The 23,758-nt window shown below is 36.7% G+C and overlaps 3 protein-coding genes across 3 annotated transcripts; 2 read left to right on the top strand and 1 right to left on the bottom strand.

The window, feature by feature from the left end:
* Positions 1 to 1,275: 1,275 nt before the first annotated feature.
* LOC115956817 (serine/threonine-protein phosphatase 7 long form homolog) lies at positions 1,276 to 9,603 on the bottom strand. The gene is made up of 6 exons (XM_031075103.1): positions 9,578 to 9,603; positions 6,288 to 6,399; positions 2,777 to 3,540; positions 2,353 to 2,406; positions 1,811 to 2,203; positions 1,276 to 1,302 (listed from the first exon to the last, which is right to left on the bottom strand). The coding sequence occupies exons 2-5, from the start codon at positions 6,396 to 6,398 to the stop codon at positions 2,098 to 2,100; spliced, it is 1,035 nt and encodes a 344-aa protein (XP_030930963.1). The 5' UTR covers position 6,399; positions 9,578 to 9,603; the 3' UTR covers positions 1,276 to 1,302; positions 1,811 to 2,097.
* LOC115956818 (IQ domain-containing protein IQM5-like) lies at positions 7,677 to 9,030 on the top strand. The gene is made up of 5 exons (XM_031075104.1): positions 7,677 to 7,685; positions 8,051 to 8,139; positions 8,251 to 8,338; positions 8,734 to 8,964; positions 9,019 to 9,030. The coding sequence occupies exons 1-5, from the start codon at positions 7,677 to 7,679 to the stop codon at positions 9,028 to 9,030; spliced, it is 429 nt and encodes a 142-aa protein (XP_030930964.1).
* Positions 9,604 to 10,428: 825 nt separating the features above from the next.
* Positions 10,429 to 22,885, top strand: LOC115958611 (vacuolar sorting protein 18-like). Its single transcript, XM_031077038.1, has 17 exons — positions 10,429 to 10,752; positions 11,010 to 11,222; positions 11,303 to 11,442; positions 11,998 to 12,093; positions 12,231 to 12,298; positions 12,501 to 12,602; positions 12,842 to 12,986; positions 13,253 to 13,396; positions 13,497 to 13,616; positions 13,779 to 13,835; positions 15,262 to 15,321; positions 15,942 to 16,049; positions 16,390 to 16,532; positions 20,901 to 20,979; positions 22,381 to 22,443; positions 22,537 to 22,667; positions 22,800 to 22,885. The coding sequence occupies exons 1-17, from the start codon at positions 10,587 to 10,589 to the stop codon at positions 22,822 to 22,824; spliced, it is 1,860 nt and encodes a 619-aa protein (XP_030932898.1). The 5' UTR covers positions 10,429 to 10,586; the 3' UTR covers positions 22,825 to 22,885.
* The last annotated feature ends 873 nt before the right edge of the window (positions 22,886 to 23,758 follow it).

Consider the following 23,758-nt stretch of genomic DNA (forward strand, 5'->3'; position numbering starts at 1 on the left):
AGCATCACAAGTTGAAAATCTCTATACACTGCCAATAACCAAAAAACCTCAAAACATAGTCACTTGCCTTACGAAATGGAGAAACTATAAATAAATATAAGAGCTGAGGAAACAATAAGAATATTGTCAACAAAGAATCATTGATGCAACAAGTTTGTAGCTACTACTGAAACAGAACATAAAGCAAGATAGTTAGTTCTTGTTAATGCATGCACACGGAAGCGGGAATTAAACTTCTTTTTATTAATAACAAGAGAACCATAGATAACCACAAATACATGAATATGTACCTCGAAGATAACAGCAACAAGAATTGTATCATTCACAAACACATGAATATCTACCTCCAGCTAATGTCCCAACTGTACCTTTCACCTAGTTCAAATAATGTACATTAAAATCATTTTGGCCACAAAAATAATTTCATGAACTTTTCAACACTAGCTTGAAATGTCCAGTTAAAGGAATAAGGTATCATTTGAGTTACCTTTTTGGAACCTTACGCTTTCTCGTATAATAAGGAGGAGGTCTTGCATATCCTTCGTCAGATGCCTCCGGCCCAGCGTTGTGTCCATGTTTGTGCCTCCCTGTCCCACAAGGAGGTGCCTTAGATATGCGTTTTGGCCGACCTTCTGCCGCTGCAGCTAACCCAATAGGCTGCTCAGGCTGAACATGGGGTGGGCCAGTGGATGTACTGTGGGAAGGTGGGTCCTGTTGCAAGTCAGGAGGGGTTTGATCAAGACCCAGGTCAAATGATGGAATAGGTGATAGCTCAGGAAATGACCATAGGGTGGGTGGACGAATGTCAGACCCAGGACAGGCATGTGGGGTGGGTGGAGGGATGGTGGGACTAGGGGACTCATGTGGGGTGGGTGGAGGGATGGTGGGACTAGGGGACTCATGTGGAGTGGCTAAAGGGATGGTAGGGGTAGGGGATGGATGTGAGGTGGGTGAAGGGATAGTGGGGCTAACGGATGGATGTGGGGTGGGTGAAGGGATGGTGGGGCTAAGGGATGGATGTGCGGTGGATGGAGAGGGATCGAGGGTAGGGACAACCTGAGGGGTAGCAACAGGCGGATGAGAGCAACATCCGGCAGGAGCTGTGCTCGTGCTTGGGCTCTCAGTAGTGCTTGGCCTCTGAGTAGGCGCTGCCGCAGGAGTAGCTGCCTCCTCGTTCGGGGCCTCAGGTTCCCGAGGTCGTACACGGCCAATCTCATGCACTGCCTCCAGCACATTAATAATGTCATTGTGCTCCTCCGTGCCCACTGGGTGACAGCGCATCATACGGACATATCCTTCAATCTGCACATGGAAAAACCAAGTATATTAATAATGCAATATAAAAATGAAGAAAGCCAATCAATAGTATAATAAAGGTTGGTTTGAAATTGATACGGCAACTAATAATTGGAAATTATAGGGACACCAAGTGTTACATTGGACTAAATTGAAATTAACTTTTGTATTAAAGATGTAGTTAGCGGATATCGTCTACTCAAAAATGTAAATTGCCAATGCCAAATGAGGAAAAAAATTAAAAATAATAAAAATGGAAAGATGAATGTATACCATAACTCTAAAGGCTGAAATACGAGATATGACCTTAGAGCATCCCAAATTAGATTTGTATATGAACAAAGTTCTCTATAAGGTAAATCAACAAGATTGTCTATAAGCAATCTTAAGCAGACAACAATTTAAAAGGGAGGTTTGATGGTAAGCAAACATTGGACCACATAAGAAGAGTTCTCTAAACAGTGGTAAACTAAGTAACAAATACGGTAAGATGTAGAACACATGGAGAAGTTACCATTAGAATGAATCTAGCACCAGGGATATCGATAAACCTTCGAGTTATCCTTGTGAACCAATCGAAGTACTCGTGCTGTAGAGGCATATCACCAAGCACTGCTTGACAACGCCGTTGAAGGCGATGACCCCAGTCCGTGAGATGCATAGCATGTCTCCGCATCCAATCAACACCCATCTTCCCCCTCAAATCAATTGCATGAAGCACCGGGTCCGTGTTAACATGGCGGGGAATTTCTTGGATCATCCCAAATTGCCGAACGACACGATCCGGTGTATGTTTCTCTACTAGATGGAAACATACAAGCGGCACGATTGCCGTCCACACTGCCCTCCCTGCAACGCACCACGGCGGAAGGTTCTCGTATTCATCTTCATACGGCTGCCACACCACCTATAACAGCCCAAAAACAAATATGCAACACATTAGGCAACTATCTTTCTATTTAAAAGTTCAGCAAATATATATCTTGTTCTTGAACATGTTGAACAAAGCATTTTCATACCTGGTTTGACAACATTAAAGCTATTTGCTCCCGATACCTGTCCCTGAAGACCTGGGCGGGCCTATTTTTCTTGTTTGGGACCCACACCCACCTACAATCAAGAACAGGGGATCAATATCTACAACTTCCCAAGTAAGATAATATTATGATTAAAACTATAATGTAATCAGATATAACTACTAATAGAATCTTATAGAAATTTCCTCAATTAATAATATCACTAGAATGAAAAAAGTCCTTATAAAAACAAAGCACATACAAGCCATATGACAATGACAAAATTAGAGTATATTAACGTAATCATATATATTGAAACTCTGTTTAACATTTTTAAATGTTGACATAAATGATTCGTACAACCCTTTTAAATAAAAATAAAAAATTTATATTTTAAGTTACATGATTGTAAGCTTAGGTAATGATCACATATTGTAAATGAAGTTACTAAGGTACAGACTTACTTAAGGGACAGTGGACCACGCACTGGAGGACCATAAGCACCCACTGGTGGGCCACGCTCAACTGCCGGGCACAAATAGGGGAATCTGGCCCACGCCCAATACTGGACCAACAATAAACACCCACCAATCTGACTAGCTTTCTTATCGCTTGCCCTGCATAACTGTCGGTACAACCATGCAAGGCAAGCACTTCCCCAACTATACCTTCGTGGGTTGCGAAGGTCTTCCAACTGCTGCACCCACATTAGATGCACCCTATCACCGGATTTGTCCATGAAGATTGTGTCCCCCAATAGCGCTAGGATGTAGCATCGTGCGTACCTATGCACTTCATCGTCTTCAGCATTAGGCGGCAGTGGATGGGCAACTTGCTCCAAAAGCCGTTTGATGAGAATCCTTTGGCCAGCACATTCCAGATGGTCTTCATTGGTAGGTCGAAAGCCAAGGTACTCATCACACACATTCTCCCATTCTTTTTGTGTGCTCCCTGTTACAGCGTCACCATCAACAGGAAGTCCAAGAAGAACCTCCACATCCTGAAGTGTGATGGTGACCTCACCATGCGGCATGTGGAATGTGTGAGTCTCGGGCCGCCATCGCTCCACTAAGGCCGTTATCAGGCCATGATCAATCTCTCTACCCGGAGTCCTGAGAAGTCCCTCCAAACCAAGTGCCTTAATGATGTCAATGACTCGATCGTCCACCATTGGCTCTCGATTCGAGAACTCTTCACTACGGGCACGACATTTAAGGGACCCTGGATCCTGCACAAAACATAACCATGGATTAACATATGACAGCAAGTTGAGTGCAATAGAAGTTGTTTATAGTATTTATAACACCCACCATGGATTAACATGTGGGGTGGATTAACATACAACTTATAAACATACAACTTATTATTAATTTCTAAAAGCTAGTTAATGACTTGATGCTAACTAAGAAAATTACACTTTAAAAATATTTAGGTCATAAAATCTCTTATTGGCATCAATGTTAAACATTCGTTTTTTCTAAATAAACATGTAATATTCATAGAAAGAAAAGACTTAGAAACAAATCACAGGGGGAGGGAATTAATCCCTTCTCTATCTTGTGATTTAAAACGAAAATTTAGTGAGGAAGAGATAGTGTTAAATCTCTCATTTGGCTCCATTTTATGGGCAAAAACACTAGCCTTCCTAAAAATATGATTTATAAACCCACAAAAAAAAAAAAAAAAGAGATAGATATTACAAGGATCCCCCTAATCAATATATATATAAAAGCAGAGACCTCATGCGAGAGTGCATGAGGTTCTACCATGTGGCGTTCTATATGAGTTCTTTGCAATCCTCTTTATTATGAAACGATTTTTTCCAACCTTAAAAATTAAAACAATGAAGCTTTTATGTTTAGCACTTATTGCTTCATCAAAAATCAATTCAGTTCTTCCTCTCTTCTAACTCTTCACTTCTTTCCATTACAAAAACAAAGACTCTTCACTGATTCCGGACAACCCAAAAAAAATAAAAACTTTATTTCACCGTTCAAATTTAAATGCACACTATGGATAAGCACCTGACCAAGTGAGACCAAGCTTTGCACTATTACACCTTTATAATAATATTATACTTCCAAGTAATTTCTGTTGAGATCAAACCCATCTTAAATTTTTTAAATTTCATTCATTCTCTTTCTTAACTCTTCATTTCTTTCTGAGTCTCTTAACTCTTCACTTCTTCTAGCAAAAACAAAAATAAAAACAAAAACTCCTTCACTTCCCCTTTCAATTAAATGCACACTATGTACCTGTTTCTTTTGAAGATTATATATTGATAGATCAACGATTCCTCTATGAGTTCATGGACAAAAGCTCCTTTCTTAGTGGTTTGCAATGTTTGAGGGAAGACAGACTCAGGGAGATTTATGCTTCAACTTCACCTATTTTGGCCGGGGAACTAAAGTCATTAAACCCAAGGAGAAAAAGCCACCAGCCCCTAATTTATCAAACCCTTCTTCAGTATCTAAGAGGTACAAAATACTAATAGTCAATTTGTTCATTCTTTGTTGTTGTTTGGTAATGGGTTTTTGATAATCAAACTAGATGGTGGTTTGTTTCTTTTCATTTGAACTGTTAACTGGTTGAGATTTTTACTGAGCCACACCGTTTTTGTAATTTATGATTTGGGTTTTGGTGAATGATTTAAATATGTTACATGAGGATGTGATTAAGACAATTAGTTGAATTGGGTACTATTTACACCCTAAGGCAAAGACAGGTTGAGTAAATAATCTGGTTTTGTTGGGCAGGTAGAAAGATCAATGAGGAAGAAGCTTAATCAATAAATCAAGCTCCTCTATGCCACATGTAATCGGAGCACAAACTCATGTATCTGTATGGATTGGGTCACATTCAAAGCGCCAATGGAGGGAAAACTTTTGTGGGATTTGAAGTGCAAAGAGCCCAAGAGTAATTATATATTTTATTTTGAATCCAAAGTGTTTGATAAAATGCTTGACAGAAAATTTATAATTTTTATTTGGTTGTATGATGTAGCAGCCTATATAATTGACATGAGTGAAACAAATTAAATTAGCTACGGGTAAGAAAGTTGTTATTATTTTTAGGTGAATAATTTTCTTTTACCTATTGAGGGGTTAAGTATTATTTGGTTGCAAAGTTTTAAAATAATCACCATAATCTACACATATTCTATGTCCTACTAAATGGTAGAAACTCAATTGTTAAAAATAAGCACAAAAAAAGAAACAATAGAATAGTAAAGGTACAAATTAAGAACTAAGTGGGCAGAAGATTAATTATGTGGTGTCTCCATTATTTGAAGGTTAGCCTAGAATCTATATAAATAAAAAATTGTTAAATATATTATACGGGTACACCTTTGTTAAAAAATTGTTAAATATGTTGAATCATGTCTACCTCAACCATCATTGAAACTACTTGCTTTATTTATTTATTTATTGGTCAAGTATCATGTACAACTGTCCGCAAGAGCCTTGACAATATCAAAGTGTGTTTGTTGCTTCGCCTAGACATGAATGCAACCTTAGCACTGCTATAGTTAAAATATTATTGAAGATGCTTCATAAGATCAATGCCTTAGTTAGACATTTCGTATGACAAGGGATAGGTTGAAGGAGCTTGATATGCATAATGTATGCTTGCAATTAATTGGTTTACAATCAATTGATGGTTTGCAACAAAATATGCCTACATTCTCCGAAGTTTCTACTATAATTGTAGGTGATTTTAGCAATGAAAATATCCACCATTTATGCTATAATATATGTACAAAAATTTCAAAAACCATTTTACATAAAAGCTTATAGCATTATCCGCGCAACGCGCGGGCAACCTTCTAGTTAAAATACAAATAACCTATTTTCGACTAAAACAAATATTTTTAAATTTTAAATTCATTTAATTAAAACCAAACTAAAGTCCAGGTTCAAAAAACGAAATTCACCACACACAAAAAAAAGTGAAATCTTTAGTGGTGTGTTTTACCTGCCCATTCCAAATGGCTTCTGATCGATGGTTGGGCTGCAACGTCAACACTGACCTGTCAATGGGGCCAGGCTGCGCATGGTTAATCTGTCCAGCATTTGCAGCAGCCATACTGCACAAAAATGATAAGCAATTACCACATACTAGACATTATTGAAAACAAAACAAAAACAACCTAAAAAATATTGTCAATAATAATACATAATGAAACAAGGTATGCATTTGATGTTACATCTAACTTTTTCTTTTATATAGGTTATTTGAACAAACCTCTAACAAAACCACAAAATACAAATAATTATTACTTTCAAGTTGCATCCATCTAATAGGTCAAAAATAGAGCACAAAGGAACAATCTCTGTCCCAAAGCTTTAATTAAGTAACTTGTTGTTGTGTATGTATTGCATGGTTTGCAGAGTGCATATGAGAGAGAGAGAGAGAGAGAGTGTTCAATAATTTGAATAACTGATTATTGACAATTATATGGCATTAGATTTTTTATTTATTACAATATGCAAAATACGAGAAATAATTTTAAAAAAGAATTCAATATGCAAAATAATTTAGTTTAGTTATCTAAAATAATTCAATATTCAAAATGCTAAAGCAATATTTACATTTGAAAGAATAAGGAATAACATTGAATGCACCACCTCCTTGGAATTTTGCAACTGTAACTACCTGCATGTTTATGCTTTTATGTTTGAAAGTTTAACTAAAAAGCTAGGCAGTAACTAAGATGCTGTTCTGCCAAGGCTTGTCATGGACATTTATAATTCATTCACTAAAAAGTGGTAGGGCACAACATGGAATAAAGGGAAACAAAAAGAAATTAAGAAATAAAAAAGAAGGCGGCATTTCTAAAAGACGATATTATTGCAAAGAAAGTATTATAATAAATTGACAATTGAAAATATGTATCTTTGTTTCATTTGCTAGGGAAAAGAATCCCATGTGCATGTTGCCATGTTGTTAGATATAGGAACAGGTTGTTTCAACCGGAAGTGATCTAACTAAACTATATCTACAATAATCTATGCAATTAGTTCTGTGTGAAACTATTAGCACATGCTGAAAAGACCAAAGGGGGGGAATCAAACTTTTTCAAATGGGATTTTAATAATGAGATTATACAAGACAAATACCACATATAAAAAATATATGTGGTGGGAGGCAGAAAAGACTTAATGACAAGGCCAAGGGTATTGATGGGAAAGCTCTGTAAGGGTATTGATGCAGGAATAAGATAGGTTTTTTAAGGCTGCACTATTTATTTGCGTTTTGATGGGAAGGCTCCCTCAACCAAAAAAAGAATCTGATACAAGGAAATAAACTTTGTTCTTATGACTTAATTTATGTTTCCAAAATAATTTACGTTTCCATCTAAAAATGGAGAAAGTAATATTTTCCTCAAAACAATCTAATTTTGGTCAAGTGATGGTTCCAATAACGACTGCTGTATTAGATATTAGGAATTTAGGGGACATGTATTCCTAGTCACTTCTCATAATAAGACTTAAAAAAGAGAGTCAAACTTGGCCAATGTATGCTTCCTATATAGGAATTGGTGACTTTTTTTTTGGATGAAATTTCAAATTGAGCTCAAGTTTTGGGCTTTTGAATAGTGGTCTAGCTAAGTACATATCTTCTATGGATTTATATTTTTGGATATTAATAGGTTCCATGTTGTTAGTCCCCAATTAATAGGTAAGGAAGTAGAATCACTGGACTAATGGGCTTTGTTAATCTTTGTTTTTTTTCAGATTGATCCACGCCATCGTTATGGACACAATTTACACTTCTACTATGATGTCTGCTCTGATAGCAAGAGCACCCAACCTTTCTTCTACTGGTACTCATGAAAATTAACTTTTTCTTTCTTGGTATAATTGCTTTTGATTTAGCCTTATCCTTCTTTATCACTGATTTCTAACTTTATTTTTCTCCTCCTCTGAAACTGAAGGTTGGATGTTGGTGATGGTAAAGACCTAAATCTTGAAAGGTGCCTAAGGACTGTTCTACAACGTCAATGCATCGCGTATCTTGGACCAGTAAGTATTACTAATCATACCATCTGTTACTGCATTCCAATAATACACCCCCTCTCCATTTTAAATGTGTTTATTTCATGGTTTAGATTAAATATTACAAATTTAAGTGTATCCACTGCAACATCATTTAAAATTTTAAGTAACATGGCTCTTTATACATTAGATCCAAAAAATAATATCTTAACTGTGAAATGGACCCCCTCCAATCTTGTTTCTTCATCAAATTTGTTGTGTTCAATTTACATGCACACACTCCCATAAGCATCTTTGCAACCTAGATAAGTGCCTACATAGATAACTAAGTGGCTTCTTATGAATGTGGATAAGTGCATATATTTCACTATTTCACTGTTTCACTGTTATAACTTTACATTCTCTGTCGTTTGGTATTACAGAAAGAGAGGGAAGCATATGAAGTAATTGTAGAGAGTGGAAAGCTTTTATACAGGCAAACAGGGATGCTTATTAACACAGTTGAGGGTTCTAAGTGGATTTTTGTGCTCAGCACATCAAGGGCTTTGTATGTGGGTCAGAAGAAGAAAGGTGTTTTTCAACACTCAAGTTTTCTATCGGGAGGTGCTACATCAGCAGCAGGGAGATTAGTTGCCCATGATGGGGTTCTTGAGGTACTATCTATAACATAGCATAGACACAATTATTGATTTTTCATCATGTTGCAGTTCAATTTCTAAGCCAAATGCATCTCTCTCTCTCTCTCTCACACACGCACACACACGAACACACCAGCATCTTATATATTGGTCTATCAAACAGAAATTTGGATTTTTAAGTGCTTTGCTTATTAATTTGTCTTATTTCATTTCTAAGTGTTTATCTGCACAGCAGTACATTCTACATTTCTTATGGTCTTTCTAAAACCTACCAAAGATGAATCTGAAGCATCTGTGTTATCTGCAATCAAATACCCAAATTCATCCCCTTCAAAGCCACACCACATGTCATGCCATTTTTTTGTCCTCCTTCATCACAATAATATACTCAAACAAAAAATAAATAAAAAATACTGATGTTATCTAAAATTCATCCCCGAAATTTGTCTTAATTCGAACATAAAATTCGAATCTAAAAAAGTAAGTAACTGAGAAATGGCATACTTGAAAAATGGGAAGGAATTGAAGCAACAATCTGGGAATGAAGAAGAATGCTTCTTATACAAAAAAAAAAAAAAAAAAAAAAAAACAAACAAACAAACAAACAAGAGAGTGACTGAGACTGCACCTTTTGTTTCAGATACCGCGTAGGTGAGCGAGAGAGTGACTGAGACTGGGTCGGTGAGGCTGAGAGGGTGAGTGGGTTGGGGCCGGCGTCGGCGACGGTGACGCTGAGAGAGTGAGAGGAGGAGAGGGTGAGTGAGTGAGAGTGTCGGTCGGTTTGCTGAGAGCGTGAGTGAGGCGTTTGACTGATGAGGGAGAGTGAGTGGGTGGATGGGTGACTGAAAGAGAGGGTGACTGGGTTGGGGCCGGCGTCGGCGACGGTGACGTTGAGAGAGTGAGAGAAGGAGAGGGTGAGTGAGGGTGAGCGAGAGTGTCCGTCTGTAGAGGCGTTTGACTGATGATGGAGAGTGAGTGGGTGGGTGACTGAAAGAGAGAGCGTTAAATTCAAAAATATCCTATTAGAAATCGACCTTCACACACTCGGTTTCCAGGTCGTGCTCCACGTCAGTCCACGTAATGGCACGTGACACCAACATGGAAATCGACTCTCTAATGGTCGATTTTCAGATGGCTGCCACCTGGCAATAATGCCACATCAGATGTCACGGACAACCAAAACCGACTCTGTGAGAGTCGATTTACAAAGCCCAAAATCGACTATCATAAACTCGAGATGTTACTAACCCAATTACTTTCAAAACCGGACCTATTAACTAGATAGTTGGGAAATTAGGCCTATTTTCCAATTTCGTTCGGTTCCTCACTAACCTTTGTCCTATAAATTGGAAGTGGTCTTTAAAAAAAAAAAAAAAATCCCTATTTCTATTGGCTAGCAGTGCCAGGTCAGTACTATTGAATAATTTCACAAAACGAAACGACGACGTTTTTTTTTTTTATTTCTCGGATTTTCTCCCGTTGGCTGTTGGCATTTCCTTTCTTTGATAGTTGATCGATAATTGATCTCCGGTAAATCAAAATTGGAGTACACTTTTTTTTTTTTTGGATAATCAACTGGAGAACACTTAGACTTAAGCAACACGGGTGAGAATTGAAATCGAGAATTGAATTGAAAGATGGATTCAGCAGGAAGACAGGTATTCACGGTGGACCTTCTAGAAAGATACGCCGCGAAGGGACGCGGAGTTATAACTTGCATGGCCGCCGGCAACGACGTCATTTTGTTGGGCACCAGTAAAGGTTGGGTCATCCGCCACGATTTCGGCCTCGGCGACTCCACCGGTTCGTTCCTACTTTCCATTTCCTTCAATTTCTGAATTTTTTTTTTTTTATTTTAAATCTTTTCCCGATTCCACACAATTTAACACTTTCTTTCTTTCATATTGTCAATTCCATTAAAAATGTCGTACTTAGTACACAAACCTCCCACTTTTGCGGGGTCCGTCTCTCCCCTAATTTGTTGGAGACGGAGAGTCACTAATAAAGTAATTTTTTTTTCTGATATTTGTGTTATTGGTTTTATTTGAGGTATGTTATAGAGATTGATCTGTCTACGGGTCGACCCGGAGAGCAATCGATCCACAGGGTGTTTGTTGATCCAGGAGGGAGTCATTGCATTGCCACTGTAGTTGGTAGTGGAGGTGTTGATACTTTTTATACTCATGCCAAGTGGATTAAGCCTCGAGTTTTAACCAAATTGAAAGGTCTTGTTGTCAATGCTGTTGCCTGGAATAGACTACTCATTACTGAAGGTAAGCCTTGTTTGTTTGATTCATACATGTGGATATCGCCAAACATTTATGCAGTTTGATTTTGTTGTTTTAAAACACAGCTTCGACAAAGGAAGTTATTCTTGGTACGGATAATGGCCAACTTCATGAGATTGCGGTTGATGAGAAGGACAAGAGGGAGAAGTATATTAAGTTTCTGTTCCAATTGGGGGAACTTCCCGAAGCTTTCATGGATTTACAGGTCTCTCTTTTTCTGTGTTTTTCTTCTGAAAGCAATAAAAGAATAAGGATTTTTGTTTGCTAGTTGCTGCATATTTCTGACTAACTTGCGTGTTCCGTTACGCAAGAAGCAACTAAGAAAGTTTTTCTTTGGATAGTAGTAATTTTAATGCTTTGGTGTGTTGAGTTGCGTGCATTTGCTACATATCCAGTTGATTTGGCTTGTTGGCCATGAATTTTCTGTCAGAAAATACCTAATCAACTACTGTGGATTTGCTCAAGCTCTTCAAACCTTGTAGGTTTTGAAGATTAAAGGATTCTTTTGCTTGTTCTGATAGATGAACTTGTGAAGTACCTTTAGGGGGTCAAAACACTGGAATGCCATCTTTATGTTTTGGGGGAGTGGGGGTAATTGGTTGGGGGCAACTGGGTTGCTAGGTATTGGAATGGGAGCTAGATAGATTAAATTAAAGCTGTCTTGATTTTCAGAAATTGACACTACAGTTTATTCGCAAAAGGAATTTATCTGTGTACAATTCTAAGGCACTCTGTTTTGGTTTCTTTTTTTCTATTACAGATGGAAACAGCTAGCATAATGAATGGAACTAGATACTATGTAATGGCTGTTACTCCTACACGACTTTACTCTTTTACTGGGATTGGATCCTTGGAGGTAAGATTAACTCTAACACCCAATTTTTACAATGAACATGTCTGACTCTATGGTGGGACAATTTGTTATCTACTTATAGCTTGTCTTCTTATTGTATAATTTGAATTTTATGCTTATTGATCATTTTAAATATTTAGACTGTTTTTGCAAGTTATTTAGATCGTGCTGTGCATTTCATGGAGCTTCCCGGTGAAATACCAAACAGGTAAATGCATTTTTTATTTGAACATTATTTTGAATAACTTATTTACAAAATCAGACACTAAAACTGTAGAGGCTGGAGTATTCTTTTATACTTACATTGGAAGTTTGCTTCTCTTCCATAAAATCTATTATTTATGGTACTTGGCATTTCTTTTTTAGCTTTCTGAATATGAGGTTTCCCTGTGATTTTGGTTTACTATCAGTGAACTGCATTTCTACATCAAGCAACGAAGAGCTGTGCATTTTGCCTGGCTTTCAGGAGCTGGTATCTATCATGGTGGCCTAAATTTTGGAGCACATCATGGGTAAATTTTAACATTATTGATTTTCTAGCTTTCATGTGAAATTGGAACCGTTCATTTACACTATTGGATTTCTTACTTTAGTGGGTGCTATGTGGTTTGCCTTTTGGAATGTGCTCATTACGCTTCCCTGATATAAGGAGTGGATTGTTTATTGATTTGTATCAGCTGCAGTTCAACTATGAAATTTGCTTTGTTTATTTATGTATTTATTAGTTTTTGTTTGGAAAACTCTTGGGCAGCTCTCCAAATGGAGATGAAAATTTTGTGGAGAACAAGGCTCTATTGGACTATTCAAAATTGTCTGAAGGTGCTGAAGCAGTAAAACCGAGTTCTATGGCAGTGTCTGAATTTCATTTCTTGCTTCTTATTGGGAATAAGGTCAAGGTGCGTATTCACTTAACTAGTTGACACTCTTAATTTATACTTATGAATGTGCCCTTTTCTTGTCAACCTTATGAATGCTCCAACCTCAATGCTGGTAATAAGTATAATGTTTTGGACTACTACTATTAATTAATATGAGGTACAGTAATCTTGCATTATCTTCAGTCTTCTACCTGAAGTTTCCTACATATAACATAATACATTTATTCCGTTTTTCAGCCCTATAACTTATTTTCTAGGTCCTTCGAATGTTTTTTTTTTGGTAGGTTGTGAATAGAATTAGCGAGAACATCATTGAGGAACTTCAGTTTGACCTAACATCAGAATCAGTTTCCAGGGGTATCATGGGATTATGTAGTGATGCCACTGCTGGATTGTTCTATGCATATGACCAAAACTCTGTTTATCAAGTTTGTATCTTCTGATGACTTCATCTATTCTATTTTTGGTCCATGTCACAGTAGAAAATACCTTTCTCCCATACTGCTTAATTTAAGAATACCATGCCAGGTGTCTGTCAATGATGAAGGCCGAGATATGTGGAAGGTTTATCTGGACTTGAATGAGTATGCTGGAGCTTTGGCAAATTGTCGTGACCCACTCCAGAGAGACCAAGTATACTTAGTACAGGTCAGACTAATTGATTTTATTGCAGTTGAGCTCTTGGTTGTTCTGATTAAATGCCTCTTTTGTAATTTCTTCTCACAATTTTTTTTAATCTTTTAAGGACAGCATATATGTATCAACTAAATCTTGTTATCTGAGTCTATAATAGAGTGATTTGTGGTGCAGGCTGAAGCTGCATTTGCCTCCAAGGATTATCACAGAGCAGCATCTTTCTTTGCAAAAGTGAATTATCCATCACTTGATCTTATTCTGTCATTGTATTTAAGTTACAAATTTTGTTATTTTTACTTGGTTCCTTATGAATGAACTTAGTATTTTTACTTTGTACTTCCTGCGTGCTTGGAGCATTTGTCTTAATAAAATTTGTTACTTATCAAAAAAAAAAAAAACCTAAAGAAGAAAAAGAAAAAAAGGAAATTGATTCCTTATGAGCGAACTTAGTATTTTTACTTTGTACGTCCTGCGTGCTTGGAGCATTTGTCTTAATAAAATTTGTTACTTATAAAAAAAAAACCTAAAAAAGAAAAAGAAAAAAAGGAAATAGTGAAACATACCAAACATCTTTCACCTGTTGAGCCCAGAAAGATTTTAATTATATCTATAAACCCTAAAGACTTACTACTGTCTGATTTCTCAGACATCAAATTTCTTTTTTTGGATAAGTTTTATAATGAAAAAGTGTTTTTTTTTTTTTTTTTCTCTGTCAATAACTTTTTGCTATTATACTTGAGTAAAATGCAAGCTGTTGTGACTCATCAAGGCAAAGCCACCTGATCTGCAGATGCATAATTGACTCCTCCCTCAATTGTGCATAGTCTCATCCCCCATTTGAAGGATAGTAAATTTTGATTTATTTAATTTTTTTCACAAAGATATTGATTTCAGTTGTGATTCTTCTGAATTTGAAAATGTCTAACATACATGCAACTCATTCTAATTCTTAATTCATACACTGTTCTCCCCTTTGTACCAGTTTTTCATGCTTTTGTTAATTGATTCCTCCCTCAATTGTGCATGGTCTCATCCCCCATTTTGAAGGATAGTAAATTTTGATCTATTTAATTTTTATCACAAAGATATTGATTATCAGTTGTGAGTCTTCTGAATTTGAAGGTGTCTAACATGCATGCTACTCATTCTAATTCTTAATTCATAACACTGTCCTTCCCTTCCAACCAGTTTTCCATGTATGTGTTGTTGATTACTATTTCTAGCTTATGTTGGAGAAGACACCTCTATTGTTCACTCTATCTTTCTTCACTTTCTCTTTCAATGGTCCTTTGTATCTTCTGGTGCCTTTATTGCAATTATGTTGCTGGCTTGTATCATTATCAAACTGGCTCTGACTCACTCGTTAACTGTCTTCTGAGGTAGCAGACTTGATATAGTTCATATAACTCTGATCAGTTAATGCGACAATATTGAAACTTTTAACAGACTTGAGAATATACAGACAATTCTTTGTTGGTGAAATCACATAAATCATGAATAATATTTAACTGATGATGCGTTTTTCTTTTAACTTGAGAGCATTATTCTAGTTCATGTATATGTGTGTGTGTGTGTGTGTGTTTTCTTCTTGTGTGTTAATTTTATTTATTTATTATTATTTTTTTATCTCTTGTAACTGACAGGAAATGTTTTGCAGATTAACTATATGTTGTCATTTGAGGAGATCACTCTAAAGTTCATTACCATAGGTGAACAGGTAGTTGGAATACTATTTCATTCTTTTGGCTCAATAAATATGTAGGGAAAATCAATATAACTGCTTTTTCTGCTGCATGCAATGTATCATGTTGGATGCAAGTGTAACCCAATTTTGGAAGTTCTTGTACGTCAAGTTTATATGTTCCTTCTTTTTTGATTTTTTGTTTTTTTATTATTTTTATTTTGATTTTTTATGTTTGTGCTTTAGCAGATGTGATGCTGGAACTGGGGTTGAAGTAGGGAATATAGATTTTATGTTGCCTTTCATGTTAATTCCAGTTGGTCAAATATCCTTGACCCAGTGCACATTTCTTTTTACTGCAAGGCAAATCATTATGAACGTATGTAGAAAAATCATGAAAAATGCATATTTTTATCTTTGACTTATAACTGCTGCTAGGTGTGTAAAATTCTCCTAACTTCCATGTGGATGTAAGCTGTAGAAAATATTATGGTAGATGTATATTGCATACAATATCTGATATATAATTTATGACTTTTGTCTTTGAGCCTTCCAAAATTATAATTATGAGATTGCATGAGTTTAGCTAGACATCCTTTAACTGGAATAGCGAAGCATACATTTACAATTTTATATTTTGCTTTGCTTACTTGCAGGATGCCTTGAGAACTTTCTTACTCCGGAAGCTTGATAATCTTGCAAAGGATGATAAATGCCAAATAACAATGATCTCCACTTGGGCTACTGAATTGTACTTGGACAAGGTTTGCTTCTTTCTATACTGAATTGTACCAATGCAATCTCTTTACCTTATTATAGTATTTGGTATGTTAAGGCTCCTAAGAGGGTTTCTTTCTTTGTTTGTACTGCACCATTATGTGGGCATATTCCCTTAATAAACCACCATTACGTACTAAAAAAATTGCGTGAAAACCATTTTTGAGACATGTGAAAGAAGATTAGGTGTTTTAGTTATCTTCAACATCACATGTATTGTATCATTTGAAAATATATTATTTATCCCTTGACTACAGTGATTGCAAAGCATGGATTATAATGTTGCCATTTTTAAAATTAAATTTATATTTCATCAATTATTTGTAGATAAATCGGCTGCTCTTGGAAGATGACACTGCTGTGGTTAATCATGGTTCAGAGTACCAATCAGTTATTAAAGAGTTCTGTGCTTTTCTTGGTGATTGCAAGGACGTATTAGATGAAGCAACTACAATGAGACTTCTGGAAAGGTAATTGTTAATGCAATCTGCTATAAATTGTTTGCCTCCCTTGAATACATGTGTCTGAACTATTCTTTCTAATCTTATTCTCTGCCCCCTGCGCCCACCACCAAGGGGGAGGTGGGGAGGAGAGGGTGTCACATTTGCATTTGTTATCAGTATCTTAAATCTAATATGTTCTGTGATGGTGTATTGTAAATAAATCTATTAGAAAAGTGCAAAAAGGGACACAAACCCTAGTACAGGGGAAGCATACAAAGGAAAAACCAAAACAAGAGGGAAAAAAATCAATTAACATTTAAAATTCAGCTGATATAAAAAATCTAGAAAATTAGTCAAAGAAGTTGAAGTGTTAGTGCGAGCTTGTAACCTAAGCAGGGGCAAACAGGTAATGGGACTATGCTTTTTTATAAAATAAAAAAATTTTGATATTAGCCTATCCCCACTCATTTACATTGTAAGACCATTGACCTTTAGGTCAAATGGCAAATTATGTGTCAAACACTCCCCCCCCCCCCCCCCCCCCCTCCTCCTCCAAATAGTTTTTTTGTTTGATAATTAAGAAATATTATTTATTCATTAGCCTCCAAATAGCCTACCAAATTTCAACCCTACCATACTTCTAAAATTTTCTAGTCCAACAAGCCTATAAGCTAATCTCAGATCTTGGCATCACCCCAAACAAACATAAGTCTTGTGCATTCTAGTAATGTAGGAATAGGTGATCTATGGACTCCATCTGATTTACACACAACACCAATTAGTGATTATGATACCTCATCTTTGGAGGGTATATAACGTTAAGATTTGATTCATAGTAGCTTTCCACCCAAACAGGCCATACAAGGATGAACTGTGACTCACCACATACCTCTCCAAGAGAATTCTGTCATCCCCATTACAGTAGTCCTTGATATGGAAACCATGACCTTTGGAAAGAGACCATAGCAGTTTGTTTCCAACATCCTGAAGGATTATAGCAGTAAACAACTCATCTAAAAATAACATCATGGAATCAAGCTCCCGATCTTGAACCGGTCTCAAAAAAGGAGATTTCCAATGAATGTCTCCTATAGAACAATCCAAAAAATCTACCACTATAGCACCTCTATCCCTTGCTATTAGAAAGTGTTTTAAGATTAATTATTTTTCAAGGACCAAAGGTCATTCTAAAATAGAATTTAGTGTTGTTCCTTACCTCCTAGTGAATAAGCCTAACAAAAGTAGCCCACCCATTTTTGATGTTCTTCCATAGGCTTACTCCTCCCCCATATCCATATCTTTGCAACTTATGTTCCAATAAAGTTATAAACTAAATAGAACTAAACTCCTGCCCCAAACCACCCAATAAAAAAGTCTTGTTGGAATTTTTTTTTTTCCCATTCTGTTGGCTAGGCCTGCAGGCATAGGGAACAAAGACAAAAAATAAGTGGGAGCCTAGAGAGTGTACTCTTTATAAAAAGAAATCATCCGTTATATATATATATATATATATATATATATATATATATTAAAAAAAAAAAAAAAAAAAAAAACTTCCAGCTAGCCAATCTGCATTCCATTCACACTAAAATCCCATCTCAAACAGCCTTGGATTTAAAGTGAGCACCCAAGGGTAAACCCAAATATTTCAATTGCAAATGGCATGCATTACACATAAGAATTTCTGCTAGCTCTTCCAAATTTGTTACCTCACCCGCAGGAGCTATCTCAGATTTGCTCATATTAAGCTTTAAGCCTTAGACAGCTAAGGGCGTGCCTTAAATACTGAAGCTGCATCACAGAAAATAAGATAATCATCCATGATAAATAATGAGAGATCTTCATAAGAGCATTGCTAGCCGTATCTGCAGGAAAACCTGATAGATAACCCTGTTCTACAGCCTTAGAAATCAGCCGGATTAAAAGTTTCCACAGCAAAACCAAAAAAAGGATAGGCGATAGGAGAACCCCTTGCCATATGCCTCTAGTACTTTCAAAAAATTCTCTAGGACTACCATTCACCAGAATTGAGAAGCGAACTATGGAAATACAAAAGGCTATCCACCTTCTTTACTTTTCCCCAAATCCATATCTTTGCAACTTATGCAAAAATAATTCTAAATATACATGGTCATAGGGCTTTTCCAGGTCTAATTTACATTACACCCTTGGGAGCCCTCCTTTATTCTACTGTCTAGACATTCATTCACAATTAAGACAATCTAAAATCCACCTTCCTTGAAAAATGCAATTTGAGTATTGGAGAGAAAGTCCCCTCACAATTTCCAATCTGTTTGAGAGCACCTTAGCAATGAATTAATGCATACACTACCTACAAGGCTAATAGGGCTAAAATTCTCGACATTTACAGCAGTTTTATTTTATTATTATTATTTAAATCAGAGCAATGGATGTTGCTTCTAAGCTTTTTTCAAACATATCTTTCTCGTGGACGTTTGGAAATAACTCCATAACGTTGTCCTTCACCATAATCCAACAAGTTTGAAAGAAGGTTACAGAGAAGCCATATGGTCCAGGTGCCTTCAAACTCTTCAATGCTTGCAAATCCTTTTCATCCTCAAATGATCTCTCTAACTTGGCTGATGTATTAGCATCAATTGAATTAAAAGACAGTCCATCCAACTTGGGTCTTCAGTCTTCTGGCTTACCGTTTAGATAGATTACTATAAAATTGCAGTATTTTGTTCTGGATCTCATCTTGGTTCTATGTGACAGATTCAACATCCCTTAGTTGTCCAAATTATCCTATAAAATTGTCACCCATGTGAACTGGCCAATCTATTTAAAAACTGAGTATTTTGATCTCCCTCCTTAAGCTATAATGCTCAAGATTTTTTATGCCAACTCATCTATTCCAAAAGAATCACCTTCCATAGTTCTATCTTTGAAATCTCCCTTTTACTCAACTCATTTGCTGAGAGAATCCACTCTTTCTCTAAGCTGTCCATCTTCCAAACTTCCTCTACTAATTCTTCCTTTTCCGCCTACATCACTGAACTTCACCTTATTCCATATCCTCAAATCATTCTTCAAAGGCTTTAGATTTTTTGCCAAGACAGAACTTGGTGATCCTGAAAAGTAGTAGCTGCACCACCAATTTTGAACTTTCACTACAAAACCTTTAACTTTCATCCACATATTCTTGAACTTAAAAGATCCTCCTCCACTACTATTTATCCCATTGCTAATAAGAAGAATAGGGAAATGGTCCTACAAGAGCTAAGTGAGTGATAGCCTTTGATTCAATTGCTAAAGTGCACTTCCCACTCTGGTGATTTAAAAAAATCTGCCAATTTTCAACATGGATGGAGGATCATTGTTATTAGAATACTTGAAAGCGCCCCCTTGTAGAGGAATATCTATGAACCCATGCTCTAAAATAAAATTAGAGAACTCCCATGTTGGAGAATGGCCCCTTATAGCTCCCATACTTTCACTCTGGAATTTGGTTATATTGAAATCACCTCTAATGCACCATGGGTCCCCCCACCAATCATACAACCCCCTAGTTTCTCCCAAAAATAATTCTGTCCGAGTCTTTGTTGGGGACATATATTCTGTAGAAAATCCAAGAATAGTCATCACGTACATGTTTAAATCTACAAGACATAGAAAATCACCCACTGCTTCATCAATTCTGAATACCACATCTGCTTTCCATTCCCTCAGTAAGCATAACATGTCTGCTTCAGACATGCTCTCTAGAGATTGACTCGATTTTGGTGTCTTGTAAGCATACTCCTCTCTTTCCATTCCCTCAGTAAATCTCTGATCCTTAATTGCTTCTCTCCTTCATTTAATCCATGCTCATTTCAAGAATTTATATTCAGCTACATGATGATTCAACAAACAAGACCCTTCTCCTTTTTGATCTAATGCCCTTTTATGCCCTTTCCTAGAATCATATTTTACAGATTAAAATAAATTCAGCACCCTTTTCCTCATACCTTAACTTTTCTGGAAAACCAAAGGTTTTTTCTTTGGGCAGGAGGGGGGGGGGTGGCTCAAGGTCAAATTTCATGTTTGGTTGATTAGTCCCAAAATTAATTAGCAAAGTATAAGGTGGGAAGTTGCTCAATTGCCCCAACATCTGGTTGATTAATAATCATGGAGACCAAGTTCTTACCTAGCTAGCTTGAAATTTGTAGTTTGTAATTACCTTTCTTATTATAATGCATGGTATTAACTGTTAACCCTAAAAAGTGTTATTTTAGTTTACTTATCTCATTTCTTTGTTATTGTGACTATTGATGCAGCACCATGCTTTATATTGAAAAGGCAAAACTCATTTCTTATGCATGTAAACCTCTCATAAATTTCTAGTCAAGTTAAAGAATGCTAAAAACTTTGTTTTTCTTTTGTAATGTGCTACAGTTATGGTCGGGTTGAAGAACTAGTATATTTTGCTAGTCTAAAGGAGCAGTATGAAATTGTTGTTCACCACTATATTCAGGTGCTTTCTCGAAGCTTTGAGTTTCTTGTGGAATGTTGTTGTCACCTGTTGCTACTACTACTTATAGATCAACTCTTATATCCTTTTTTTTTAAACGTAAAATAGTGATTGTTACATTTAGACTAACACTTTCTTAAGTGTAGCTTCTGATTTTAATTTTCTCGTTCATAGTCATGCTATGTTTTTCCTTGTTGATGTATATTCAATTCCTTGTAATTCTTTACTTTTTCTAAGGTTCAGCTTTGACATCTTTTTGGGTCTCATGTAGTTGTCTAATGCAAACACTAGGTGGTCTTGGAGATTTTTTTTTTGGGGAAACTTAGTCCAGCCTTTGTAGCTCCATGTGGTTTTTGGGTTTGTTCTGCCCTCCCTAATTTTATTAATAGCAAAAGGTCATAACCCTGAGGAATTTTCTACACAGAAGCCCTACTAATAAGTAGCAATATTCTACCAGCATTGAGAGGATATATGGTACAAGTCCAAGAATTACCTAATACTTATCCTTCTTTGGCAGATAAACCCTGGACTGCATACCAAATTCTAAAGATTCTTAGAGAGGATTCCTTTGCCTTCTACTGCATCAGTCCAAAGATGGAATAAAATTAGATGTTTTGAGCTTAGTGTTTTATCCAATGGGATTTGAAAGATGTTTTTAGTAGAGAACAAACACTGGCACTCTCCTCAAACCAATAACATCTTTCTCAACTCTTTGATTTCTAGTAAGGAAGCCCCATAATATTGAGGAGGCTGACAGACAACTCTCAACATGACATATCCGGAGAGGGCATTGATACAGACAAATCTCAATATACCATACCTGTGCTTGTTGCCTCTGCTATAGGGTCCCACACATATTAGCTTTTGCTTTAAAAATCCAGGCACTTGTGAGTTGTGCAGTTTCTCTTTGGCTCAAAAGAAAATGAATAAAGAGTGGTGGAAGGTTTTTTTTTTGATTGGTAAGTTTTCACACTCAACCAGTGGGCGTTAAGCCCATGACCTTACCCTCCATTCTTTCTTATCAGATAGGAGGTGCTGTTGGAACTAGGGCTTATGGGTGAGTGGAGGCTAAAATTAGAAGCTGATATAGTTATTTGATTATCCAGTGGGTGTTAAACCCATAAATTTACCCTCCACCCTTTCTTATAGGGGGAGGAGGTATCATTTGAACATAGCCATGGCCTTGGCTGCATGCCCACGGGGCTGCCATGGCCAAGTAAATCTTGTTGAAATTAAGTTTTATAATCTTCTTGCAAATCCTGGAGTATGGACTAAAATTTCAAATTGCTATCCAAAAAATTGGGATTAATTTTTAAAGTTGCACTAACTGAAGAAAAATTATGTCTCCATCACTACTTATAGTTGTCATTTTTTCCTCTCTCTCTCTCTCGGTTTTGTATTCAGCAAGGAGAAGCAAAGAAAGCACTTGAAGTACTTCAAAAACCTGCTGTTCCTATAGACCTTCAGGTAGGATAAGAAAATTTCAACACTGAAATCTACATGTTGGGTGATTTTTTCCCCACTCTGGGCCCTCCATAATCATTGAACTCTTTTTTGCAGTATAAGTTTGCCCCAGACCTCATCATGCTTGATGCATATGAGACTGTGGAGTCATGGATGGCCACAAACAACCTGAACCCGCGGAAACTGATTCCAGCAATGATGCGTTATTCAAGTGAACCTCATGCAAAGTAATGTGCACCAACTTGCATCTTTGATCAACCATATATTCCTTTCAGATTCATCACAAATTTTTCGTGATAGTAGCATTATGTTGTAATGTTCATGGTTAAACTTGCATGTGATCCTGGAAATTGTCGTAGTTCTAAATTTGGTCAAGATTATTGATTCAAAGCAGTTGCAGCTAACACCTGTATCTGGCATGATCGCTTGTAGTGGTAATGAATTTTTATTTCATTTGGCCCTTCACCTTTTTCAATTTTTAATTTGGTAGAAAGGAAATGTGTTGAAAAGACCTAAGCAGCAGTGCAAATAATGTACAAGTTAAGAGACATCAAAGACTTAACATCATCTGGTGGAAGAGAAAGTGAAATAAAATCTATGTAGAGGCTCTTTACTTGATACATTAAATGCTCTGGCCAAATGGTAATTCCTTCTTCAATAAGAATGGCTGAAGGGTAAGGTTAATCAAACACCCGAGAAAACTAACCCAATCCAGATCAGACAGTTTTGCCGACTCAATTAGTTGAGAGAGACTGGATTTAAGAATGCAAAACGTGATCATTTTTTGTTAGACATTGGGGCCTCATCCTATGAACCTGATGCACCCAACCAAATGACACCCCTATGACCTTCACCCATTACACCTCCCCGATCATCACTGTTTCACTTCCATGTCCCCACTTTGCCTCCTTTCTGTCCTTTGCCCACCTTGCCATCAACCTTTCCAGGCCCATGTCCCTCACAATATGATCTATAATGAGATTCAACAGAGATCTTTGCCAAATCCAACAGAGATTGCTTGTTGGCCTTGACACCACCTAAAATTGCTGGCATTGACAAGGTGAACCAGCAAAACCCCAATCTGATTGTCAACATAACCTTCCTGATCTGTCTATAACCTGCATCTTCCTAGTTGGCAGCAGTTGAGCTATCTTCAAACCTGATCTGATCAAGTTGGTTGGCAAGTTGACACTTATCCCAAGCCTGACCTATCCATGATCGCTCCTAAGGTGAGGTCATGGATCATGGATTCAATACCCACTGGGTGAATATGTAACTTGCCAATGGAAGAAATCATCAGTTGATACATTAGAAAATT

Source organism: Quercus lobata, chromosome 8 (genome assembly GCF_001633185.2).
Source record: "Quercus lobata isolate SW786 chromosome 8, ValleyOak3.0 Primary Assembly, whole genome shotgun sequence".
In the NCBI taxonomy this organism is placed as follows: domain Eukaryota; kingdom Viridiplantae; phylum Streptophyta; class Magnoliopsida; order Fagales; family Fagaceae; genus Quercus; species Quercus lobata.